The following is a 21,970-nucleotide window of genomic DNA, read 5'->3' as shown; positions in this document are numbered from 1 at the left end:
GGTGGGGTAGACAAATGGAAATGCAGCCTGGGGCATGGTTTTCAGTCACAGGTACCTCCCTTATAGCCCAAAACCCTAGTTTTGCACTTTTCTCCAGTTCTGACATCGTTTGGGGCCAGAGTGGCTTCTGCCTTCTCAGTTCTGAGGAACCATAGCCCTGATTTCCTAATCCCAGGCCTATCCAATTCAAACGAGCAAGGAGACTAGTTTAGGAAGGGGAACTGTCAAACGGTTTTGAGGAGTTCAGTGCTGAGCTGTATTTTCTTTTCATTGAGATATTAGGAATGTGGGAAAAAATGGGAGCCTGAGAATTGGCAATTTGGGAAAATATTCCTAGATTGGGGATAGATTGCTCCAAACCCTACCCTCAAGGTTTTATTTCATTTCCTCTAGATCTTGAATTTTTTTAGTCTGTCCAAAGCCAAAAGCCAACCTACCATTCTTCATTGTTCAAAAAAAAAAAAGTTACAGGATTTAAAGAAACTAACCTCAAAGATCATCTAGTCTCAATTCCTTAAAAGTGAGGGAATAAACTCGGGGAAAGGAGATGCTTTGTCAAAATATTCAAATTCTTGACCACAGTATTCCTGTTATGCTTAATACTCATTAGTTGGGCATTGGAGTTTTCGCCTTACTGGCCCCTATGAGATGTGTGGTGAGTTATTTCCATTTCACAGATAAGGAAACTGAGGCTGGGGGAGTAGTCACACCTGCTTACATAACCACGGTTAGTGAGCAGAAGAGGACACAATTAGGACCCCGATATCGATAGCGCTACTGCAAAGGCTACAAGGCCCTCGTATCTAGGGGGGTAAATTTAGGGCTCCGCCGAAGCCTTTTGGAAGAACCTCTCCAACCCAACGCGGTATCTCTTCGCCCCGCCCTCAGGCAGGCCCTGCCTCCAAGACCCGCCCCTCCCACTAGTTGTGTTTCTCCCGCTCGCAGATTCGCATTCCTGTCAAGCCCCGGGGTCCTGGTTCGTAGATTCGTCTCTCCGATGACAGGCCTATTCAAGAATGGCCCCGACCCGGCCCTTTAATTCAGACGTGGATCCCTTTGGATTCATCACCTGCGTCTAGTGCCAGAGAAAGAAAATTTAGTGGTATTTGTAAGAAACACCAGCCAAGGATGACAAGTCAAATTAGACTGCTAGTAGGGGCATGACTGTCCGTACACTAATACCAGCGTTATTTTTCCGATATAGATCCAGCGAGCTGAGCGAAGACAGAATACGAAGCCTGTGGTGAATCTGCGAATCAAGAATTTATCCTCTTAACAGCGAGACGGGCAAAGGAAGTAGCGCAATTTCTGCTACAGCCGATTCGCTGCTGGCGAATCTACGATGTCCAACGAACCAACCTCTCCTACTCAACTCTGGACCGGCCTCCGCCCGTCCACTCCGCCCCTTTTTCCTCAGGGACTCGGCACCACTTTAGCAGTTGCAGATTCGCCACACGTTCAAAATTGGGCAAACGGAGAGTAGTGGTGAGGACCGCTCTTCAAGGGATGCGGCGGGCCTGCCGGCTCTTCCCAGTGCTCCTTCCCAAACCGTCCAGAAGGAAGAAAGAGGTGGAACCACTTCTCCCCCACCCACAAGGTTCCTGGAGGTGCCCGTGTCGAATGTGCTCCGATGAAAGCAGAGCCCGCCGGGCCTCGCGCAGGTGGCGGTGGTGTTTGGTGCGCGCGCCGGGGAGGAGGGAGGTGGTGGTGGGGGCGCCGCCGCCGCCGCTGCCGCTGCGGGGCCCGGGTCTCGCGCTGCCGCTGAGGTGGATCGAGGTGGGGAAGGGAAGGGGAGGGAGCGATCCGCTCGCCCCGAGCGGGTGAGTGTAGAACGCGGTGCGCGCGCGCGCTCGTCGGGGAGGGGGCGGCCCGCGGGGGTGCGCGAGGGGAGGGAAGTGCCGCGCGCGCGCGCTGCCTCCTCCCCCGGTCTTACTCCCGTCCCCCGCCCCCCCCCCGGGGGCCCGGGCCCGGGCTGGGGCCGGAGGGTCTCGCGGTGTTTCCGGAGCCCCGCCGCGGCCCCGGAGGGAGGTTCCACCTTCCTGGCCCGGAGCCGCAGGGTCTCTGGGCCTTCAGGGAGCTGGGGGCGGGGGTTAGGGAGGCCCGGTGAACGGGGCTCCAGACCTGCCCGGCCGCTGGTGAGGAGATGGGTGGAAGGGGCGGGGCCTAGGGGGGGCGCGCCTCCAGGCTGAGGGGGGAGGGGCCGGGCAGGGGGGCGTGAGGGGCTATGGGGAGGGCGTCCTGCGTTGGGGTCTTTTAAGAGAGTTTGAGCAAGGAAGTGTCCCCGGGCATTTGGGGAAGGGGGCTGAGGATGGGAGCGAGGCGTTTGTGTATAGGGCTCAGAAGGCACTTTAGCAGGCACAGAGGGGCGGGGGGAGGGGCAGGGGGGGACGACCGTGTTGTGGATCTGGGGAAGGGGCTCATAGGGCTGCTTCTGGAGGAGGCGAGGAAGTGTGCAGGATAGACATAGAGGAGGGGCCACCCTTGTAGTCATGAAGGAGACTCTAGGGAATATTTATAAGGACAGGACATGTTTGGGGTGAGGTAAAGGCTGTTGTATTAAGGAAGAGGGTTTTGTGGGGATAGATATTTGTCAAGGGTTTTCGATGGGGGAAAGTTGCATGTGTTTGGAGAAAGGGAGATGTGAGGGAATGTATGGGAGGAATTATGTATGAAAAGAGAGGGAGGAAAGTTGGAAAGGGGAGAAGAGGTCTCTGCGAGTGTATATGAGGGAAAGAAATATGGAGGAAGAAAGGTTATGGGGATAGAGTTTTATTCAATGTGTATGAGAGGAGGTTTGGAAACATAGGTGGCAGTGGGGAAAGGAAGCAGTAGAGAATAGCTATGGAGGGAGGGATGTGTTTGAGAGGATGGAAGGCTGGACAGGTTTATATGAAGCTATGTGGGGTACTTGGAGGGAAGAGATATGTGTATTTATGGAGGACAAAGTGGAGTCCTAAAGGGGTATGGTTGTCTATGGGGAATGACTTGGGGCCCTGGGAAGACTGTGGGTGTAGATAGGGGTGAAGGAAAGCTCAGGGAGTTAAGAGCCTCACCTTTCCTTTAATTGTTTATAGTGTAAATGATCCAGGATGGACCAGGAAGGAGGGGGAGATGGGCAAAAGCCCCCCAACTTCCAGTGGAGAAACTACAAACTCATTGTGGACCCTGCACTGCACCGACTCCCACAGAAGGTTTACCGCTATGATGGAATTCATTTCAGTGTTAATGTGAGTTATTTTGCCTAAACTGATCTCCCACCCACCCCTCCTCACCACCCAAGATTCTTGGGTAGGTCATTGTCTCCCAAAATATCTACTTTTTGTACTCTGCTCTTGTTTTGGATACTTGGCAGTCCTACAGTTCAGCCAACTCTGAGCCTAAGTTCTTAAATTGTTTCTGCCAGAGTGATTAAATTGCTTTCCCCTATCTTTTTTCCTAGGATGCAGGTTACAAGATTGTCAGCAAGCTCCAAGACCCCCGTCAACGACTCACCTGGTCTAAAAACAGGGACCTTTCCCTTCCAGTTCCTAAGTTTAAGGTAAGTCTATCTTTTGTTATCTGATGGTTGTTATGTAGGGTGAGAGGTATAAAGAAGTGTACAGATCCATGAAGTGATCAAAGAAAGGGCTTGGCTTTGTGCAAGAGTAGAAGCTCTGTATATCGCATTTATGAATAATTGAGTGAAGTGTCTTGACCTAACAACTCATAATTCACCTCTTGGGTGGGTTTTCTTGAGTGTTATGATTGGTTATTGTTTTCTAGTTAGAACAAGGGTAGACCTTGACCTTTTGGAGAAGGGATGATTGACACTAATGGGACCTGAATCAACAATGAGAGCCGGAAAGAAGTCTTGAGTTTTGAGTTTTGTGTGATATGAAAAATGATGATATCCCAAGTGATAGCAGCTCTACTTTTTTATTCCATTGCTAACTTCAGTGCTTAGATAATACAGATGGTATTAAAGACTTTATTCCCAGAAGTTGCTTTCTCATATAGTCCTAAGGTCATCCTTGGCCTGTCATAGTTGCAGATCTCACAAAATGAGGAACTAATTTAATTTGGGCTGCTTTAATAGAAGCAGTGTCTAGAATGAGAGGGGTTATGTTCCTCCTATATTTTTGTCTTGGTCAGAACACATCTGGAGTAATGTTTAGTTCCAGGTGCCACATTTTCAGAAAGGCATTGATTTAGCTAGAATTCATCTAAAGGAGAGAGACTAGGAGGGTGGAGAAATCTGAAACCATTACCTTTAAGATATAAGAGTACTGTGTGGGTGTTTAATCTAGAGAAAGGAGTACTGGGGGGCGGGGGTAGAAAGAAATAAACATGATCATTGTCTCTAATATTTTAATGATTGTTACATGGAATAACAACTGGAGTAGATAAGTATTTAAAGGTTTTCAGAGCACTTTATTTACCTTTTCATGTGGAAAGGGGATTGGTCTTGGGTCTTTTGGCCTTGGGATGTAACTATGAACAGTAGTGGAAGTTAAGGGTCATGTTTTGGCTAAAAAGAAGGAAAAGGAAAGAAAGAAGAAAGAATTGATCTATTAATTAAGCACCTCTTGTATGTCAGTCACTGTGATTGTCACATTACAAATATTATTTTATTTGGCCCTCAAAATAACCTTGGGAGGTAGGCATTATTATCATTCCCGTTTTGATGACTATGAAAATAGAGACAACCATAGATTAAATGACTTACTTCGGGTCACAGCTAGTAAGTGTCTGAGGCTAGATTTAAACTCAGGCCTTCCTAACTCCAGGCTAGTGCTCTATCTACTCTGCCTCCTTGATATCTTAGATAATCATTCAATCATTGGAGTTGTCCAAAAGTGAATAGAGAAAGTAAATTCCATATAACTACCAATCTCTAGAAGGTGAGCACTTGTCAAAGATATCATAGAAGGGCTTCCTAGTAAGAATGCAGATGAAAGCATACAATTTTTCACTTGTTTATTTGGGCATATGTTTTGGGGTCTTGGTTTTACAAGATTATTCACTTACAAAATTGAATAATATGGAAATATGTTTTGCTTAATAATACATGTATAACCCAGATTGAATTGCTTGCCAATGAGGAGGAGGGGTGAAGGAGGAAGATAATTTGGATCATATTCAGAAAACCTATGTGGAAATTTGTTATTATGTGTAATTGTGAAAATTTAACTAATTTTTTAAAAAGAAGAATTTCCTATACAGATTCATATTGTGCTAGATATCTAATGAGGCTACTCCCAATTCAGATTCTGTATTCTGTGTCTTTTCATAGGATTCCACTGCCTTGACTGTTTTCCCTATCTTGGGGACTGAATTCTAAACACTTTCCTCTTGGTGCCTTTTTGGTCTTTCTTGTATGACTTTTTCTGAGGTTTCTTTTTTTTGGCTCCTGCATTCACTTCACATAGGAGGAGCACAGGCAAGGGAAGTCTTAGACCCATTGTTTCACTTTTTTGTATAATGGGATCATCTTACCCAAATCCTCTTCCCTGTTTCTCCTGCTCATAACACATGCAAGGCTCAGTGTCCTATGGCTCTGCCTCTTGTCCATGACCAGATCTTCCTGAAGCCTCTACTCCATGCCAAGGGTGACTCTGGGCCCTGACCCAGCTCCTGCTTTCCCCTCTACAGCTTGATGAGTTCTACATTGGGCAGGTCCCACTGAAGGAAGTGACCTTTGCCCGGCTGAATGACAACGTTCGAGAGACCTTCCTGAAGGACATGTGCCGCAAGTATGGAGAGGTGGAGGAGGTGGAGATCCTGTTGCACCCCCGAACCCGAAAGCATCTAGGCCTAGCCCGAGTGCTCTTTGCCAGCACTCGGGGTGCCAAAGAGACCGTAAAACACCTCCATCACACCCCGGTCATGGGCAATATCATCCACGCCCAGCTTGACATCAAAGGTGATGTCCCTTCCCTCTCTTATACAATCCTGGTCTGTTCCTATTGGAGGAAAAAAAATCTAGATAATTGGGAAAGGTAGAAGAATTGAGATCCCAAAGTTAGAGAGGGGTGAGAGAATTTGACAATCATGTGTTAGGACCAAGAGAAAATAAAGATGGGAAATTTAAAGCCAGAGAGAGAAACTGGACTGTCAAAAAGAGAATGGGCTAATATGTTCCATTTATTTGGACTGACTTTGGACTTTGATTTCTGTCTTCCAGGACAACAACGGATGAAATACTATGAATTGATTGTCAATGGCTCCTATACCCCTCAAACAGTACCCACAGAGGGCAAAGCCTTAAATGAGAAGTTCCAAGGATCTGGAATACCCACTGAGACGGTGAGAAGCCGGCACTGCCTAGGTTTGGGCCATCTAGATTCTGGGAAGCAAGATGCCTGGATTCAGAGTAGTTAGGAGATTGAAGAGGGAAGGACTGGTGAGTAAGGGTTTTGAGGTGAAGAACAAAACTAAATGTAAGGAGGAAGGGCCTACGGGAAAGTGCTTGGGTTTTTTAAGAAGGTGCAGAACTTGATGGCAGAACAGGGCAGTGAGTGTACTATTAACTTTCTTTTCTCCCTTTTTCCAAGACGGAATCTCGACGCCGGCCTTCATCTGATTCAGCCTACCCATCAAGCACTTCTGTGCCAGTCACACCTGGCAATGGCACACCCTGCTCTCAGGACACAACTTTCTCTAGTAGCCGGCAAGACACCCCTTCCTCTTATGGCCAGTTCACGCCACAATCCTCTCAAGGGACGCCTTATACCTCTCGGGGCAGCACCCCATATTCCCAGGACTCTGCCTATTCCAGCAGGTATTGAAGGAAAAAATACCTGGGTTCCCTCAGCTACTGAAGTCTGGGAACTATGCTTGGAAGGCAAAACATCTGAGTCTGAGGGGTTTGCTTCTGTTATTATTTCAAAAAAAAAAAAAACAACATTTATTGAATATCTACTCTGTGTGTGAGGCCTTGTGCCAGGTGCTGTGTGGAACACGTGGTCTTTGGACTCAGGGAGTTTACAGTCTGTTTTAGGGAAGCCTGGCTCTTATGGGAACCATATTTTTAAATGGATTTTCAGGGCCTCGCAACTAGAATACCTGGGTTTGATGCCACATAAGCATAGAATGGGATTTTTTATCCTGATTCCTTTTTGACCTTTTATGTTTTCTTTTAGGCAAGGAACTCCTGGCTATTCCAGTTACCATCCAGATTCCTCTTCTTCTACCACCTCTTCTTCCTATAAACCTCGTCGGTCAGAGAACAGCTATCAGGACTCCTATTCCCGCCGTCATTTCTCTTCTTCAGCTACCACTGTTGCCTCTTCTTCATCGTCATCCTCATCATCATCCTCATCATCATCTTCATCAACGTCATCATCCTCTTCCTCTTCCTCCTCCTCCTCCTCTTCTTCTTCCTCCTCCTCTTCCTCCTCCTCCTCCTCTTCCTCACATTACCGTAGTTCTGACTCACATTATCCAGCATATTTTGAGAGCAGTAGCCGATACCAGCGCCATGCTTCCTACCCACCCCGACGTGCACCCCGGGAGGAGTCCCCAGCAACCCCTTTCCCTGAGCGCTTCCCACCCTCCTACACCTCCTACCTTCCTCCCGAGCCCAGTCGCCCTGCTGACCAGGACTATCGACCTCCTGCCCCAGAGGCTGCACCTCCAGAGCCTCCGGAACCTGGTGGTGGAGGAGGTGGGGGAGCCAGCCCTGAACAAGAGGAAGCCAGAAGTTCACCTCGACCAGCATCTCCTATTCGATCTTGCTCACCTGCTCCAGAGATCACCAATGAGAGTGTACCCTTTGCCCAGCACAGCAGCCTAGATTCCAGGATTGAAATGTTGCTGAAGGAACAACGATCCAAGTTCTCCTTCTTGGCCTCAGACACAGAAGAAGAAGAAGACAGCAATAGTTTGGGCCCTGGGGCTAGAGAAACTGGGAGTGAGGTCCCCCTAGGACCAACTCATGGGCCTTGCACACCTCCCCCAGCACCTGCAAATTTTGAGGATGTCGTTCCTATGGGGAACATTGATCCTGGGACTACTGGAGAGTCTCCCACAGCAAATGGACAGGACCAGGTGAGAAGAGAGAAACCTGAGAAAAAGCTTGAGTTCTGAGAGGGAATCTTGGCTTCCCAATTTTTAAAAGAATAAAACCAGTGAATTGGGAGAGTAAAATCCTTCTAACCCTTCTCTCCCCACATTCTCCTAGGCCTCTCTTCATTCTTCAGGCGAGGACATGGAAATCTCAGATGATGATGGTGGAGGATCACCCCCAACAGCCCCTTCACCACCACAACCACCACCACCTCCTCCTCCTCCCCCTCCCCCTCCCCCCTTTCTGGCTCCTCTTCCCCTGGGCTATCCCCATCAGCCTGCCTACCTCCTTCCACCCCGGCCAGAGGCCCCTCCACCCCCTGAGTATCCTCCTCCTCCTCCCCCTCCCCCCCACATCTATGACTTTGTCAACTCCCTTGAGCTGATGGACCGACTTGGGGCTCAGTGGGGAGGGATGCCCATGTCCTTCCAGATGCAGACCCAAATGTTGACCAGGTTGCACCAGCTGCGGCAAGGTACAGGGGTAACTGCTGCATCAGCAGCCCCGCCTAGTGGAGGTTTTGGCGAGCATTTTCTTCCATTCCCTCCACATCAAGAAGCTGCCTACACACTACCCTATACTCTGTATACCCCTGGACAGGAGAGCCGAGGGTCTTATGCCCGTGAGACGTATCACCTGCCCTTGCAGGCAGAGCCCTTGCCTTCATCCTCTGCCCTAGGAGAGGAGGAACACCCAACTCCTGGGGAAGATGTAGAACTGACAGAGGGGAAGGTACCACCTCCTGCTGGCACAGTGGGTCGGGTGCTGGCTACCCTAGTGCAAGAGATGAAGAACATCATGCAGCGAGACCTTAATCGCAAAATGGTGGAAAATGTAGCTTTTGGAGCTTTTGACCAGTGGTGGGAAAGTAAAGAGGAAAAGGCTAAGGTAAGAATGAGAGCTGCTGTGGATCTGAACATGTATGTGCGGTGGGTTCCTGAGAGAAATGAAGTTAACAGCACTTGAATACTTGTTAATGAGAAGTGGCTGAAGGAATTGAGAGTATTTTTAGTTTGGAAAAGAGACTTCCCCAAAGGATGGGCAGTAGGGGAGACATGATTGACTCTTTTCTAATTTCCTAAAGGTTGTAATGTAGTTTCAGAATGAAGATAAGTGGGTGACCATTATTAAGAGGCAGATTTAAGCTCAATCTAAAGAATTACTAAAATCTTAGAACTTTCCAAAAAAGGAATGAATTGATAATGAAAAACCACTCATCATATTAAAGCAGTGTCTAGGAAATCACTCTTGAAGGGGTCAGAGATGAGGTGAATGCTTTTGGTCAAGACTGGACTAGATAAAATCCTTTTATCTCTGGGATTCCATAGTCCTGCTCTTGGGTTTTAAGAGATGAACTGAAATTAAAAGAGGGAAGCAGAAATGTGGGGAAGAGGCTAGAGGAAAACATAGGATCTGGGTATAGTTTTTGGATGAAAGTACTCAATTTGGTAAGATGCTATTATTAGTGTTCATACTTCCATATCCCTTCTTCACAGCCTTTCCAGAATGCAGCCAAGCAGCAGGCAAAAGAGGAAGACAAGGAAAAGACAAAATTAAAGGAGCCTGGGCTGCTCTCCCTTGTGGACTGGGCCAAGAGTGGGGGTGCTACAGGGCTTGAGGGCTTTGGATTTGGCTCTGGGCTTCGAGGAGCACTTCGACTACCTTCATTCAAGGTGCTGGAAACTGGGAGTCCTAGAATCTGAGCAGGAAAAACTGGGGGCTGATGAGAGTTCTCTTCTTAAGAGTTGGAAGTAGTAGGGAAATGAATTTGTCTGGAATCTAGAATGGCATGTATCTTTTTCTTTATTCTCTCCCTATTGCAGGTAAAGCGGAAAGAGCCATCTGAAATTTCAGAGGGTGGTGAAGAGAAACGGCCTAGGCCTTCTACCCCAGCTGAAGAGGATGATGATGGTAAGAGATCCAGTCTGGAGGATAAACCAGAATATCAAGTTCCTGGGAGGGTGAGGGAAACTTTGGAGAGTGAATTAGAGACTTAGGTCAAGCTGCCCAGAGGAGTTGAATAGTGAGGAGATTTTGGAATTGGATAGAATAGTTCTTGGAGGCATTTCCCTGGGTTGGAAACCAAGTGGATCTAGCCTTGGTTCTACTTCTGATTTGTTGAGACTTTGAGCAAATCACTTTAATTATATATCCATTTCCCCTCCTGCAAATAGACATAACTTCACATAACTCCACCATATATTTAATTATCACAAAAGATGAAATGTTTGAAAATTTTTCAAGCACGAGGCAAAAATAGGAATTGCTCTTGATAATACATTGCCATAATAACGTTGGTCTCTAGAGCCTGATCGAGATAAGGAAGCTGGAGAATCAAGTCGTCCAGTGATGAAGGGCTCAAAGCGGGAAGAGGAAAGGAGTAAGGCCCAGGGCAAACACCGAAAACCTTTTGCTCTAGATAGTGAAGGGGAAGAGGCATCTCAAGAGTCCTCCTCTGACAAGGTAAGTGAAATGTCTTTACTGGTGGGGAGCCTACATATATCAGCTGCACATCTCTGGGCTTGTCTGAGAATTGGCTGCCTTGGGTCCTCTTTCCCTAGTGCATCATCTCTCCCTGTCAAAGAGCTAGTCACATTTTTTTTTTCAGTCGAGCAATGGGAATGATGCTGGCATACATATTCCAAATTCGACATTCTGGAGCAGAGTGTGTTGTGTCTAGGAAGTCTTACTGACTTTGTGTAATGCCCCACTTTTGTTACAAGCTTAGCTCCTACTCCATAAAGTTGGAGAATCAGAATTGCTTGTTTTTGTCCCTTTTCCTAAGGATGAAGAAGATGAGGAGGAGGAGGAGGAGGAGGAAGAGCACAGTGAAACCATGGAGGCCAGTAAGAAGGAGGCAGAGGCATCTGGAGGTGAATTGAAGTTCTCCTTTTGGAAGCCTTAAGGGAGCGCAGAGGGACAACTGTAGACACAGTCAACTGTCCCCTCCCCGGGGCCCTGTGTTTCAGTGTTGCAGCATTAGGTTCTTCCTATTCTTCTCAATATCCCTTGAAGTTTTTTGGACCATATCTTTGTCCCATTAAGTATAATGAGCTCTAGATGGGTCCTGCTCTTCTATCTTGACTGCCTTTTCTTTACCTTTTCTTGATTGGACTTCCAGGTGAGGATGAAGAAAGTGCATCCTCCTCCAAGTATTCTCCGTATCCTGAATCAGAAGGTGAGAATGACAGCACTTCAGACTCTGAGAGTGGCAGCTCCTCTAGCAGCTCTTCTTCAAGCCCTTCTTCATCATCCTCTTCCTCATCTTCCTCTGCATCTGAAGAAGAGGAAGAGGAGCCACCAGTGGTTTCTTCAGCCTTGTCACCCTCTCGAGACATCCCATCAGACCTTCCTGTTTCTGTGGAAGAGCCAGAACAAGAGAAGACTTCAGTCTCACCTGTAATGCCTATCTCTGAGCTGGAGAAGGCCCCAGTGAGGCCTCTAGGTGGGTACATTTATGGCAGAGTAGACTGTGAAAACAGCCTGTAAGATTATGCATGTATTTATACCATGTTTGAAAAGAGGGCTTTTGAGTTTCAAGTGAATAGAGGAAACAAGAATGCAGAAATCACTATGGAGTGGTAGAAAAAAATCTGCAGATTTAGTGCCAGGAGACTTTAATCCTTATTCTCCCACTTAACTTTGTGACTTTGAAAATTCCATTTCCACTTCCTAGGTCTTAATTTTCTCATATGTAAAATGGCATCATTTAATTAGACCACCTTCAACTAAGTTCCCTTGTGACCCTTGATCCTATGATAGCATACCCCACTGAATTGAAGTGGTATTTATATTGGTATGATTGGGCAACTGGCATAGTGTGGGGATAAATGACAGCTCATTACAAGAATCTATCAACCTGAAAGTGGAGTTTTTCATTCTCTCTTTACCATTTCCCTTTCACCAGGTCCTCCTGAGGAGCCACTGCCTGAGACCCTTCAGCATCCCCCAGAACCACCAGCTGTCCCCCAAGCCTCTCCTCCCCTACCTCTTGCATCTCGTCCTGAGGAGTGTCCATCTTCTCCTATCCCACTTCTCCCACCACCGAAGAAGCGCCGGAAAACAGTCTCCTTCTCTGCATCAGAGGAAACCCCAACCACCCCAATCCCTGAGGTTCCCCCACCTGTTCCACCTCCAGCTAAGCCTCTTGGTCCCCTTTCCCGAAAAATTTCCCGGGTTGGGGATCGGACCATTCGAAATCTGCCCCTGGACCATGCTTCTTTGGTCAAGAGCTGGCCAGAGGATGGATCCCGGATGGGACGGAACCGGAGTGGAGGTCGGGGTCGTCTGCCAGAAGAAGAAGAACCAGGGACTGAAGTAGACCTAGCAGTATTGGCAGATTTGGCCCTCACTCCAGCTCCAGCTCGTCGAGGGCTGGTTGCTCTACCTGTAGGGGATGATTCTGAGGCCACAGAAACCTCAGATGAGGCTGAGCGTTCAGGGCCAACAGTTCCCTCAGTTATTCACGTTCTTCTGGAGCATAACTATGCTCTGGCTGTCCGACCTGCTCCCCCAACCCCAGTTTCCAGACCCCTGGAACCACTTCCTTCTCCTGCCACTGTCTTCAGCTCACCTGCTGATGAGGTTCTAGAAGCTCCTGAGGTGGTGGTTGCTGAGGTGGAGGAAGAGGAAGAGGGGGGGGAGGAAGAAGAAGAGGAGGAGGAGGAGGAGGAGGAGTCATCTGAAAGTAGTAGCAGTAGCAGTGATGGGGAGGGAGCTTTGAGGCGAAGGAGCCTTCGATCCCATGCCAGGCACCGTCGACAGCCCCTGCCACCTGCCCCTCCACCCCCACCCAGCTATGAGCCCCGAAGTGAGTTTGAGCAGATGACCATCTTGTACGACATCTGGAATTCCGGGCTTGATGCCGAAGACATGGGCTACTTAAGACTCACATATGAGAGGCTGCTACAGCAGGACAGTGGAGCTGACTGGCTTAATGATACCCACTGGGTCCATCATACCAATATCCTAGATCTCTGTGGGGCAGGGGCTAGCATGTGGGAGCCCCCAAGCCCCAAGGTTCACCTTTGCTCCTTGAGAGATATTTCTGTGACTGTTGTTAAAAGTCTCTCTTTTGTCTGCTACTTTTCAACTTCATCTTAGTTCATTTCATTTCATTCTTTGCTTAACACGTTTCTGTTGTCTTTTCAAGATTTGTGTTGTGACAGATGTTGGTAGGTTGTTAGGACCGGGCATATGTCTAGCTCTTAACCTTTTCCCCTACAACCTAGCTTCTTCTACTTTGATTCATAACCCGTTCAGTTTGCTCTCCTTCCAGATTGGGGGGTGGCCAGGAAGAGCTGCAAACTCTTCTTAAGCCTCTGTAGGGATTGGGAGTGGGCCACTGAAGAACCTGTTTTCTTCCTTAACCTTATCTCACTCACCAACTTGACCACTCCCAAACGTAAGAGAAAGCCCTTCGATGGGCCCCGAGAGCATCAGACTGGCTCAGCTCGAAGCGAGGGCTACTACCCCATCAGTAAGAAAGAAAAGGATAAGTACTTGGATGTCTGTCCTGTCTCTGCACGTCAACTAGAGGGCTCAGACACCCAGGTATGGATGCCAGGGCCATTCTCTGCAGTTGACTAGTTTTTGTTCTTTGCTTTGGACTTCCCTACTGATAAGGTCCTTTTTCTTCCCAGGGGACAAACCGAGTGCTATCAGAAAGAAGGTCAGAGCAGAGAAGGCTACTGAGTGCCATTGGCACATCAGCCATTGTGGATAGTGACCTGCTAAAATTAAATCAGCTCAAGGTGAGAACAGCTTTGGCTGAAGGGTTAGGAGAGAGGGGCATAGTCTGAGACTTTGGGGTGTGATAGCCAATGCTATTGGATGGGACGCGTAGCCATAGCAAGAGAGAAGCCTTAAGCTAATGGGTGGGGTTTCAGGGATGGGAAAGAACTTTGGTTTAAAAAAGAAACCTAATGTGGAAAGCAAGGAATTAGAGATAGCTTGGAATAGAAAGGAAAGGAGAGAATTGGTCTTTTATTGTGTGAGGGCCACAGTCCCCCAAGCACCACACACCTATTGTGTTCTAAAATGCAGAGTAGTAACCTACATAATAGGGAGCTTGGATTGGGCATTGGGGAAAGAGGCAGTGCTTGATGGCATCCCTTATACCTGATTTCTCTCTCCTTTCTTCTCCCCTACCCCTGTAGTTCCGGAAGAAAAAACTACGATTTGGCAGGAGTCGGATCCATGAGTGGGGTCTTTTTGCAATGGAGCCCATTGCGGCTGATGAGATGGTTATAGAGTATGTGGGACAGAACATACGTCAGGTGAACAAGCAACTTGCCTTTACTACTATCATAAAGATTATTAGGTTTGGGGGGGACAGATAGGTTGCTTAATAGATTAAGTACTAGGCCTAGAGACAGGAGGTTCTGGGTTCAAATATGAACTCATACCCTTCCTAACTGTGTGATCCTGGCAAGCCACTTAACCCCCGTTGCCCAGCCCTTGCCACTCTTCTGCCTTGGAGCAAAAACACAGTATCAATTCTAAGATAGGAGGTAAGGGTTTAAAAAAAATTGTTTAGACCTAAGAGATGTGTGGTCATATACATACATAGGGTATGTCCTCCATAAATATATATGTACACAACTGAAGAAAAGTACTATTGGAATAAGAATGGATGGAAGCAAATGTCTAATGAACTTGGGAATGCTTCATGGAGGAGGTGGAATTTTTGGAGCTGTTTCATGATGAAAAAAGACAAATCTGAGGGCTTGAAGAGAGGCGGTGTGGAGTGGAGGAGATTGTTTTATGGAGTGACCAGAGGCAGGATAGGCTGTCACAGGCCTAAACAGTGGAAAGTCTAGTATATCAAGACAAATGTAAATGAAGTGTGGTTTGGATAACCAACATGACCTCTAATGTCATTTGTTCTGAAAGCTTCAAAGACTGTGATGGGGAAAAAGGAAGATCTTGGTTTTCTTTTGAAAACTTTGTCTGATGCTTGACTTGTCAGGTGGTGGCTGATATGCGGGAGAAACGATATGTGCAGGAGGGCATTGGCAGTAGCTATCTGTTCCGAGTGGACCATGACACCATCATTGATGCCACAAAATGTGGCAACCTGGCACGATTTATCAATCACTGCTGCACGGTGAGAGCTGGACTCGGGCAAGGGCTGGTCTTGGACTAGTTATTTGGGTTTGGGAGAGCACTTTTAAGGAAACTAGAGAGCAAGACATGGGTGTAGAAAGGGGATACATGACTTGGGACATTTGGTTTTAGGGAGAGAAACCTGCAGGAAGCTAAGGGACCAAAAAGTCAAAGTTAATAAATAACTCCCTCTTTCCAACTATAGCCCAACTGTTATGCCAAGGTGATCACCATTGAAGCCCAGAAGAAGATTGTAATCTACTCCAAGCAGCCTATTGGGGTGGATGAAGAGATCACCTATGACTACAAATTCCCCTTGGAAGACAACAAAATCCCATGTTTGTGTGGCACTGAAAGTTGCCGGGGTTCCCTCAACTAAGGGCCTTATGGAGGGGCTGGTTTTATCCTATCACCCCCTCCTCCAACACACACATACCCCTAATTTATTCCTACCACAAAGCTAGAGAACTAGCTAGGGCTTGAATTGCCCTTTGACTTATGTTCTGGGGTCCAGACTTAGACCCTGAGCCTCCATTTCCTGTAGTTCCCAAGATCAGGTGGGAGAGGGATAGGGGGCATGAGTTCTGCAGGATGAGCAGAGAAAATCTACCCCAACATTTAGGAACCTAGATACAGGGAAAAAAAAAATGGAGTGTTTCCACTCCCCTACTTGTGGGGAGAATGGGTCTCCCAGATTCTGGGTTGTGGGGAATGCCCTAAACATGAGGCAGGTTCTGCCCCCCACTTTTTTTTCTTTTCGGAGAAGAAACTGTAAATGTTTTGTAGCTGCTAGCGGCTGTTTCCTGTGGAAACCTGGGGTGCCGGCCTGTACAGATGCTGTTCTTTGAGGGGGGAAGGACTTTCCTATCCCCCCACTTTGTTTTATTGGGGACTATTCCCCTGTACCCCTTTTCTCCTCCCTCTACATTTTGGGGTCTCTGGAGCAGCTGGCCATATTTCCCCCCCCTCAGGAGAGCTCTTTCCTGGACCCCAGCTGGGAATCTCTCCCTTCCCTGGTATTAATACTCCCTCCTCTCCCCCAGACCAGGGAAGACAGGGTCTATTGATTCCCCTGGCCTTATTGTCTGACCATACTAGACTTAAGGGGCCCCAAGGGGTTATCTGAAACCTTGGCCTTCACTTTGGGCTTTAGAGGCATCAAGGCCAGGCCTAGGGGAGGAGGGGGGGCTCTTGTTCCCCCCTAAGCTGCCTCTGCCCTGTTCTTCAAAAGGCCTGTTTTAACTCCCACCTTGTAGTGGCTGCACAGCTGGCCAAGGGTTGGGAGAAGGCAGATGGCAGAGGACCCCAGGGTTTGACCCCAGCTCTATCCTCCCCACTCTTGTTGGCCTGGTTTTGTACATATGTTAATAGCGCGGATGCCTCGGACCCGACGCCACATTTTTATAATTGTGATTAAACTTTATTGTACAAAAGTTGTCAGTCCTTTATGACTTTGATGGTGGGAATTTGGCCTTATTACCTAGGTAAGGTAGGATCAAAGATGGAGAACTGGAATGAATCCTAAAGATCATCTTTTTGGGGTAGCTAGATGAGTGGGAATAGAGAACCAGGTTTGGAGACAAAGATGTCTTAAATTAAAATCTGACCTCAGACACTTTAGCTGTGTGATTGTACAAGTTACAACCCTCATTGCCTAACCCTTAACCTCTCTTCCGCCTTGGAAACAATACACAGTATAGTTTCTAAGAGGAAAGCGAAGGTTTTTTTGTTTAAACATCTATGTTGGGACAGTTAGGTGGCTCAGTGAGTTGAGAGCCATGCTTTGAGACAGGAGGTCCTGGGTTCAAATGTGACCTCAAACATTTCCCAGCTGTGTGACCCTGGGCAAGTCAGCCCCCATTGCCCAGCCCTTACCACTCTTCTGTCTTGGAACCAATATACAGTATTGATTCTAAGACAAGGTAAAGGCTTTTTTAAAACTATTGTTTTGAGGAGAATGAAGTGGTGAGTCCAGCACCTCTGTTCATCTCCATCAGTTAGATGCTGGAATGTTCCTCTTCTGCTTAGCTATTTAAATGCAGAGAAACTTGCCCACCAACTAGCTGATGGCATCTAACTTCCCACTAAAGATTATGTGAATGGGTCACGGAGGTTTCCCCATCTTAGCTTTTCTTACCAGAACCCCTCCCCCTGCCCCAGGGGAAAACCAGTCAAAGCAAATAGGATGGCCAGTAGCGATGGGTCAACAATGGAAACCTTCAAACTGTCTCTTCCTCTTAGCATACCTTCCTTTTTTTCATGAGTCCTGACAGCCCCAACCTTGGGGGTCAAGGAATTGAGGGATGGTGAACAGCTACCACTACAGATCCTATGCCCAGGTCAGACGGATGCAGTGGCCAGCCTGGGTCAGCAGGAGGTGCTTTCTCCACCAGAGGAGAGGGCGGGGCAAATGGGAGTCATTGGGGACTGCAGGTTGGTTGGTTCCTAAAAGGGGTTGTACTTAGGATACCGGCTGGGGATAGGGAAGGGAGAACGGAAAAAGCCAGGGAAGGGGAGCTGAGTCCTATTGAAAAAAGTGGAGTGGCCAACGTTTGGTCCTAAAGGGTTGTAGGAGTTGTCTCACTCGCTGTGAGAGCTGACAGTCCTCTACGGAGTGGATCTCTTGCAGGTAGGAGGTTCTCATCCCTAGCAGCCCCCAGAACCCTCCACCTGTCTCCCCCTTCACTTTCACACAACCCTTTCCACAGTCTTCTACCCAGTCCTGCCCACCCAAAGCCCCCTTCTCTCCCTCCTGATTTCTTCAGTTGGGAGCAGAGAGTGTTGGGACTTAAGAGTTTGCCAGGCACAGAGTCCTCCCAACCCCTCCTGCCCCACCCCACCCCCACCCCTCAATTGGCAGATGGCTCCTGGGTTTTGGCGAACAATAAAGCCCGGCTGGGTCTAGCTCTGGCCTGAGTGTGCACATTCCATCTTTACGAGTCAGAGATGCACGTTTGCGGTACACCGGTGAGTGGGACTGGGCTCCTGGCCACCCAAAAGAGCCAACTGGGCGGAGCAGAGAGCTAGCCCTGGAGGGGTTGGAGGGGCTGGGCCAGCCTGACTTGTTTCTCTCACAGCAATTAGATATGACTGACGGAGGCCGGGATCTGGTATACCTGGTGACAGGGGGCTGCGGCTTCTTAGGGGAACATGTGGTTAGGCTCTTGCTGGAGCAGGAACCCCGACTCAGAGAGCTTCGAGTGTTTGACCTTCACCTGGGGTCCTGGCTGGAGGCACTAAACTCGGGTGAGGGAAGGGGGAGAACTTTGGGCCCGTCGATGACCCTCTTATCCAATCCTCAGCCCCCGTGCCTATTGGGGCCAAGAAGCATTTTTGAGGTCCCCAATACAAAGGGAGGCAACCCAGCCTCTCCCAAGCCTCTTGGGGGAGCATGTTTATGGCTGGATTGCATCTGGATGGGGGGAGTGACTCATGGATGGAAAGTTCAGATCTGGAGGGTGTTACCCCAGTGGCGATGGCCAGGGAGGGCTGAGGGAAACATGCCTGTGAGGTCAACATCTGTTTTCCCTCAGGGCCCGTGCAGGTGACCCCCATCCAGGGGGATGTGACTCGCTCTGAGGATGTGGTGGCAGCTGTAGCTGGAGCCGATGTAGTCCTTCATATAGCGGGGCTGGTGGACGTGTGGGGCCTCGTGGACCCCGAGGTCATCTACAGGGTTAATGTGAAGGGTGAGGGTTCCTTACACCCCGTGTGCCAGCCCAACCTAATCCAGCCATGCGGCTCCCTCCCATCCGTTGGTTTTCCCCCGGAATTCAGGCCAAGGAAACTGGCCAGGGAGGTGGGAAGGCAGGGAACAGGTGGGGGTGGGGAGGAAGTCGTTAGGACAGGAGGGAAGCTGGGAAGAAAGGAGAACAAGGCTCTACCTCCTCCCCCACCCCCCCAGGGACTCAGAATGTGATTGAAGCCTGTGTGCAGACTGGAACTCGGTTCCTGGTGTACACTAGCAGCATGGAGGCCGTGGGACCCAACAGCAAGGGACACCCATTCTACCGGTATATCCTATGTTCCCCCCCTCCCTCCCTCCTGCAGGGGCCCTGCCTGTGCTATAAAATGGTAATGTGCTCATCTCACTGACTAGTTGAGGGGGACTAGAAGTCCTTGGTAAACTTTCAAGCAGAATGATGCGAGAATGGCATGGTGGGAAAAACTCTGGACCTGAACCTAGAAGATGTGGGTTCTAGAGCTGCTCTGCCGTAGGGAATGCAAACAAGTGACAACCTCTCTGAGCCCATTGCCTCCTATCAGCAGTTTCATCAGTGCAGGGGATTCCTGGCATGGAGGGACAGATGGACAAAACTGGTGTGAATCTTTGAGGGTTGCCTGGGGTAATAATTACGGAAGCTAAATGATTTGCCCAAGGTCACGCAGTGTCAGCTAGGACTTGAACTCAGGCCTTTGCGTCAAGATCAGCTCTCGGTCCACTCTACCATATGGTCTTCTTCATCTGAAAAATGAATCCCATCCTAATAGTTGTATCTGTTTCATAAGGTAGTTGTGAAGAAAACAAGGTGATTGCAAAGGACTTGGAAAACTGGAAACACGTAGAAAGTATATTTAAGTACTGAGATAAATAGTCAATGTATTCCAATGGGGGCAAGGGATGGTTGAGATAGGAAGACCATGTCCTTTCATCCACATCCAGGGGCAATGAGGACACCCACTATGAGGTAGTACACACACAGCCCTATCCTCGAAGCAAGGCCCAGGCAGAGAGGCTGGTCATTGAGGCCAATGGAAGAAAGGTAAGGAGGCTCAGTTGTTTGGGTTGTCTGGAGTTTAAGGAAGGAAAAACTGAGGTCCAAAAGAGGGATGTTTGGTTCCAGGTCACACAGTGTTAATGGCAGAGCCAGGACTATAATTTAGGTCTTCTGAGCCACAGGACTGGGTCCTTTCAAGGGCACCGGGATGAGCCTTCTTGTCTGTACTCGTATGTAGAAGAAAGGGACCACTAAAAGATGCCCAAGTCTTGCAAACTGGGGACACAGGCCTTGCCCACGGCCTCCATTACAGCATACCAAGGAATGGCGTTAGGGAGCTGGCTGGTGGGGAGGGGCAGGAAGCTGGGGTCCCAACAGCTATCTCTCCTGCTCAGGTCCGAGGTGGGCTTCCCTTGGTGACATGCTCTCTTCGTCCCACCGGAATCTACGGTGAAGGCCACCAACTCATGCTTGATTTTTACCGTGGGGCCCAGCGCACTGGTGGGTGGCTTTTCAGGGCCATCCCTCCCTCTGTGGAACATGGCAGAGTCTATGCAGGTGAGGATGAAGCCCTCGGTAGGAGAGGGTTGGCTAACAGTGTAAACAGATGTGTGGAAACATCTAGGCAGACAAAGGTCAGATTAGGGCTGGGCCTGGGGAAGCCACACTCTGGATGGGGGGGGGGGGGGGGGGGAGTCAGTCTCTCTTCTGGCAAGAAACAGGCCTGGGGCTGGGACAGGGGCTAGCTAGCGACCTGTGCAGATAAGGACCCTGGCTGGGGAGGGAAGTCCGCATCTATGTAGTCAAAGCAGAAACAAGCTGTTTGCAGCATCTCTGGACCATGGACAGGGCTCTTGGGTGTCTGAGCAGCATCTAGGTGAGAGGATGGGATCTCTCTCCTCAGGCAACGTTGCATGGATGCACGTGCTGGCAGCTAGGGAGTTGGGCTCCAGAGCCACCACCATGGGTGGTCAAGTCTACTTCTGCTATGACAACTCCCCTTACAAGAGCTACGAGGACTTCAACATGGAGATCCTGGGCCCCTGTGGCATTCGCATCCTGGGAACGCGGCCCCTTCTGCCCTACTTCCTCTTGTTTCTTCTGGCCACCCTCAATGCTTTCTTGCAGTGGCTCCTCCGGCCCTTGGTGGTCTATACACCTTTATTCAACCCCTACACTCTGGCCTTGTCAACTACCACGTTCACTGTGCAGACAGACAAAGCCCAGAAGCATTTTGGCTATCAGCCTATCTATGATTGGGAGGACTGTAGGGACCGCACTGTTTCCTGGATAAAATCCAGAAAGAGGTGCCCTGCTCCCCTTCCCCATGGCCAGGAGCCAAAGGTAGGAGATCCTGGGCTCTAGACTCTATCCTCCCATCCCCCGGCCAGGAGCTGTTCCCATTGGGTGATCCAGTACCAATTAAGGTTACCCTGAATTCCCACGCATGCCCCTATCCAGGCCCAAGCCAAGGCAAGTTTCAAAATTTGGGACCATTTTCTCAAACTCTGCTGAGGGAAAGTTCACACCTGCTCCCAGGGGCCAGAGCTGGGAGAGGGTAGATGCTAAATGCCATTCCCCGGCTCCCATCCATCTAGAGGATACCCAGCCCTCTCCACTGTGCCTGGGGGTTCTAGACCTCGCCTTGGGTTCTAGAACCCTTTCAGTGACTCCAGTCAGTGGCCCAACCCCTTCTGCACAGGAACAGCAGTTCCTGGGTTCCCCAGAGCACCCCTGGTCCCTGGACCTGAAACTCCAGCGTCCCTGACACATTCTATTAAGCTCCTGGCGCTTTGTTCCCCCATCAGGACTCCCCACCAAACCGGCTCCTCTTTGCCATCTTTGCCATCAAGTAAAGATTTTGAAATTAAACATATTTATCCTTCCTCCCGCCTAAATGTGTGAGCTGGCTTCAGATCCGGGCCAAGAATTGCACCATATTGGCTGTCCTGCCTCCGGCATCGGCGACACTCAGTCAGCCCAACTGGCGGCTCACCCATGCGTGGCACCCCCGGATCGTCCCGCTGACCCCCGCCCCGCCCCCATCCCCTCACCCCGTCTGCCCCGTCGCGACCCCCATCCCCTGCAGCGGGGAGGG

The 21,970-nt window shown here is 49.2% G+C and overlaps 2 protein-coding genes across 8 annotated transcripts; both read left to right on the top strand.

The window, feature by feature from the left end:
• Positions 1 to 1,526: 1,526 nt before the first annotated feature.
• Positions 1,527 to 16,587, top strand: SETD1A (SET domain containing 1A, histone lysine methyltransferase). 5 transcript variants are annotated; one of them, XM_007498510.3, is made up of 19 exons: positions 1,527 to 1,661; positions 3,075 to 3,227; positions 3,440 to 3,538; positions 5,632 to 5,902; positions 6,164 to 6,285; positions 6,534 to 6,760; positions 7,122 to 8,028; positions 8,162 to 8,935; positions 9,544 to 9,720; positions 9,871 to 9,958; positions 10,353 to 10,510; positions 10,833 to 10,920; positions 11,169 to 11,492; positions 11,955 to 13,010; positions 13,428 to 13,600; positions 13,690 to 13,800; positions 14,206 to 14,325; positions 15,018 to 15,155; positions 15,360 to 16,587. In XM_007498510.3, exons 2-19 carry the CDS (start codon positions 3,090 to 3,092, stop codon positions 15,531 to 15,533), a joined length of 5,145 nt encoding a protein of 1,714 aa, XP_007498572.1. In that variant the 5' UTR covers positions 1,527 to 1,661; positions 3,075 to 3,089; the 3' UTR covers positions 15,534 to 16,587. The 5 variants fall into 5 exon arrangements, with proteins under 5 accessions (XP_007498572.1, XP_007498574.1, XP_007498571.1 ...); XM_007498512.3 differs by lacking the exon at positions 1,527 to 1,661 and adding an exon at positions 1,680 to 1,776; XM_007498509.3 differs by lacking the exon at positions 1,527 to 1,661 and adding an exon at positions 1,686 to 1,820.
• A 1,019-nt stretch (positions 16,588 to 17,606) lies between these two features.
• HSD3B7 (hydroxy-delta-5-steroid dehydrogenase, 3 beta- and steroid delta-isomerase 7) lies at positions 17,607 to 21,758 on the top strand. 3 transcript variants are annotated; one of them, XM_007498514.3, is made up of 8 exons: positions 17,607 to 17,783; positions 18,015 to 18,121; positions 18,232 to 18,400; positions 18,688 to 18,843; positions 19,059 to 19,167; positions 19,818 to 19,917; positions 20,268 to 20,430; positions 20,777 to 21,758. In XM_007498514.3, exons 2-8 carry the CDS (start codon positions 18,101 to 18,103, stop codon positions 21,235 to 21,237), a joined length of 1,179 nt encoding a protein of 392 aa, XP_007498576.1. In that variant the 5' UTR covers positions 17,607 to 17,783; positions 18,015 to 18,100; the 3' UTR covers positions 21,238 to 21,758. The 3 variants fall into 3 exon arrangements, with proteins under 3 accessions (XP_007498576.1, XP_007498577.1, XP_007498578.1); XM_007498515.2 differs by having other exon boundaries at positions 17,613 to 17,783; positions 18,099 to 18,121; XM_007498516.3 differs by lacking the exon at positions 18,015 to 18,121 and having other exon boundaries at positions 17,614 to 17,783.
• Positions 21,759 to 21,970: the final 212 nt, after the last annotated feature.

The sequence above is a fragment of the Monodelphis domestica genome, chromosome 7 (assembly GCF_027887165.1).
Source record: "Monodelphis domestica isolate mMonDom1 chromosome 7, mMonDom1.pri, whole genome shotgun sequence".
In the NCBI taxonomy this organism is placed as follows: domain Eukaryota; kingdom Metazoa; phylum Chordata; class Mammalia; order Didelphimorphia; family Didelphidae; genus Monodelphis; species Monodelphis domestica.
This window is presented reverse-complemented; position numbering and strand designations above follow the sequence as displayed.

Bases quoted from the DNA above. Each gene is read 5' to 3' on its own strand.
- SETD1A (XM_007498510.3), top strand. From the start codon at position 3,090: ATGGACCAGGAAGGAGGGGGAGATGGGCAAAAGCCCCCCAACTTCCAG. The intron at 13,011-13,427 runs ATATCCTAGATC...ACCTTATCTCAC, and splicing joins CCACTGGGTCCATCATACCA to TCACCAACTTGACCACTCCC. The intron at 13,601-13,689 runs GTATGGATGCCA...TTTTCTTCCCAG, and splicing joins TAGAGGGCTCAGACACCCAG to GGGACAAACCGAGTGCTATC.
- HSD3B7 (XM_007498514.3), top strand. From the start codon at position 18,101: ATGCACGTTTGCGGTACACCG. The intron at 18,122-18,231 runs GTGAGTGGGACT...TTTCTCTCACAG, and splicing joins TGCACGTTTGCGGTACACCG to CAATTAGATATGACTGACGG. The intron at 19,168-19,817 runs GTATATCCTATG...ATCCACATCCAG, and splicing joins AAGGGACACCCATTCTACCG to GGGCAATGAGGACACCCACT.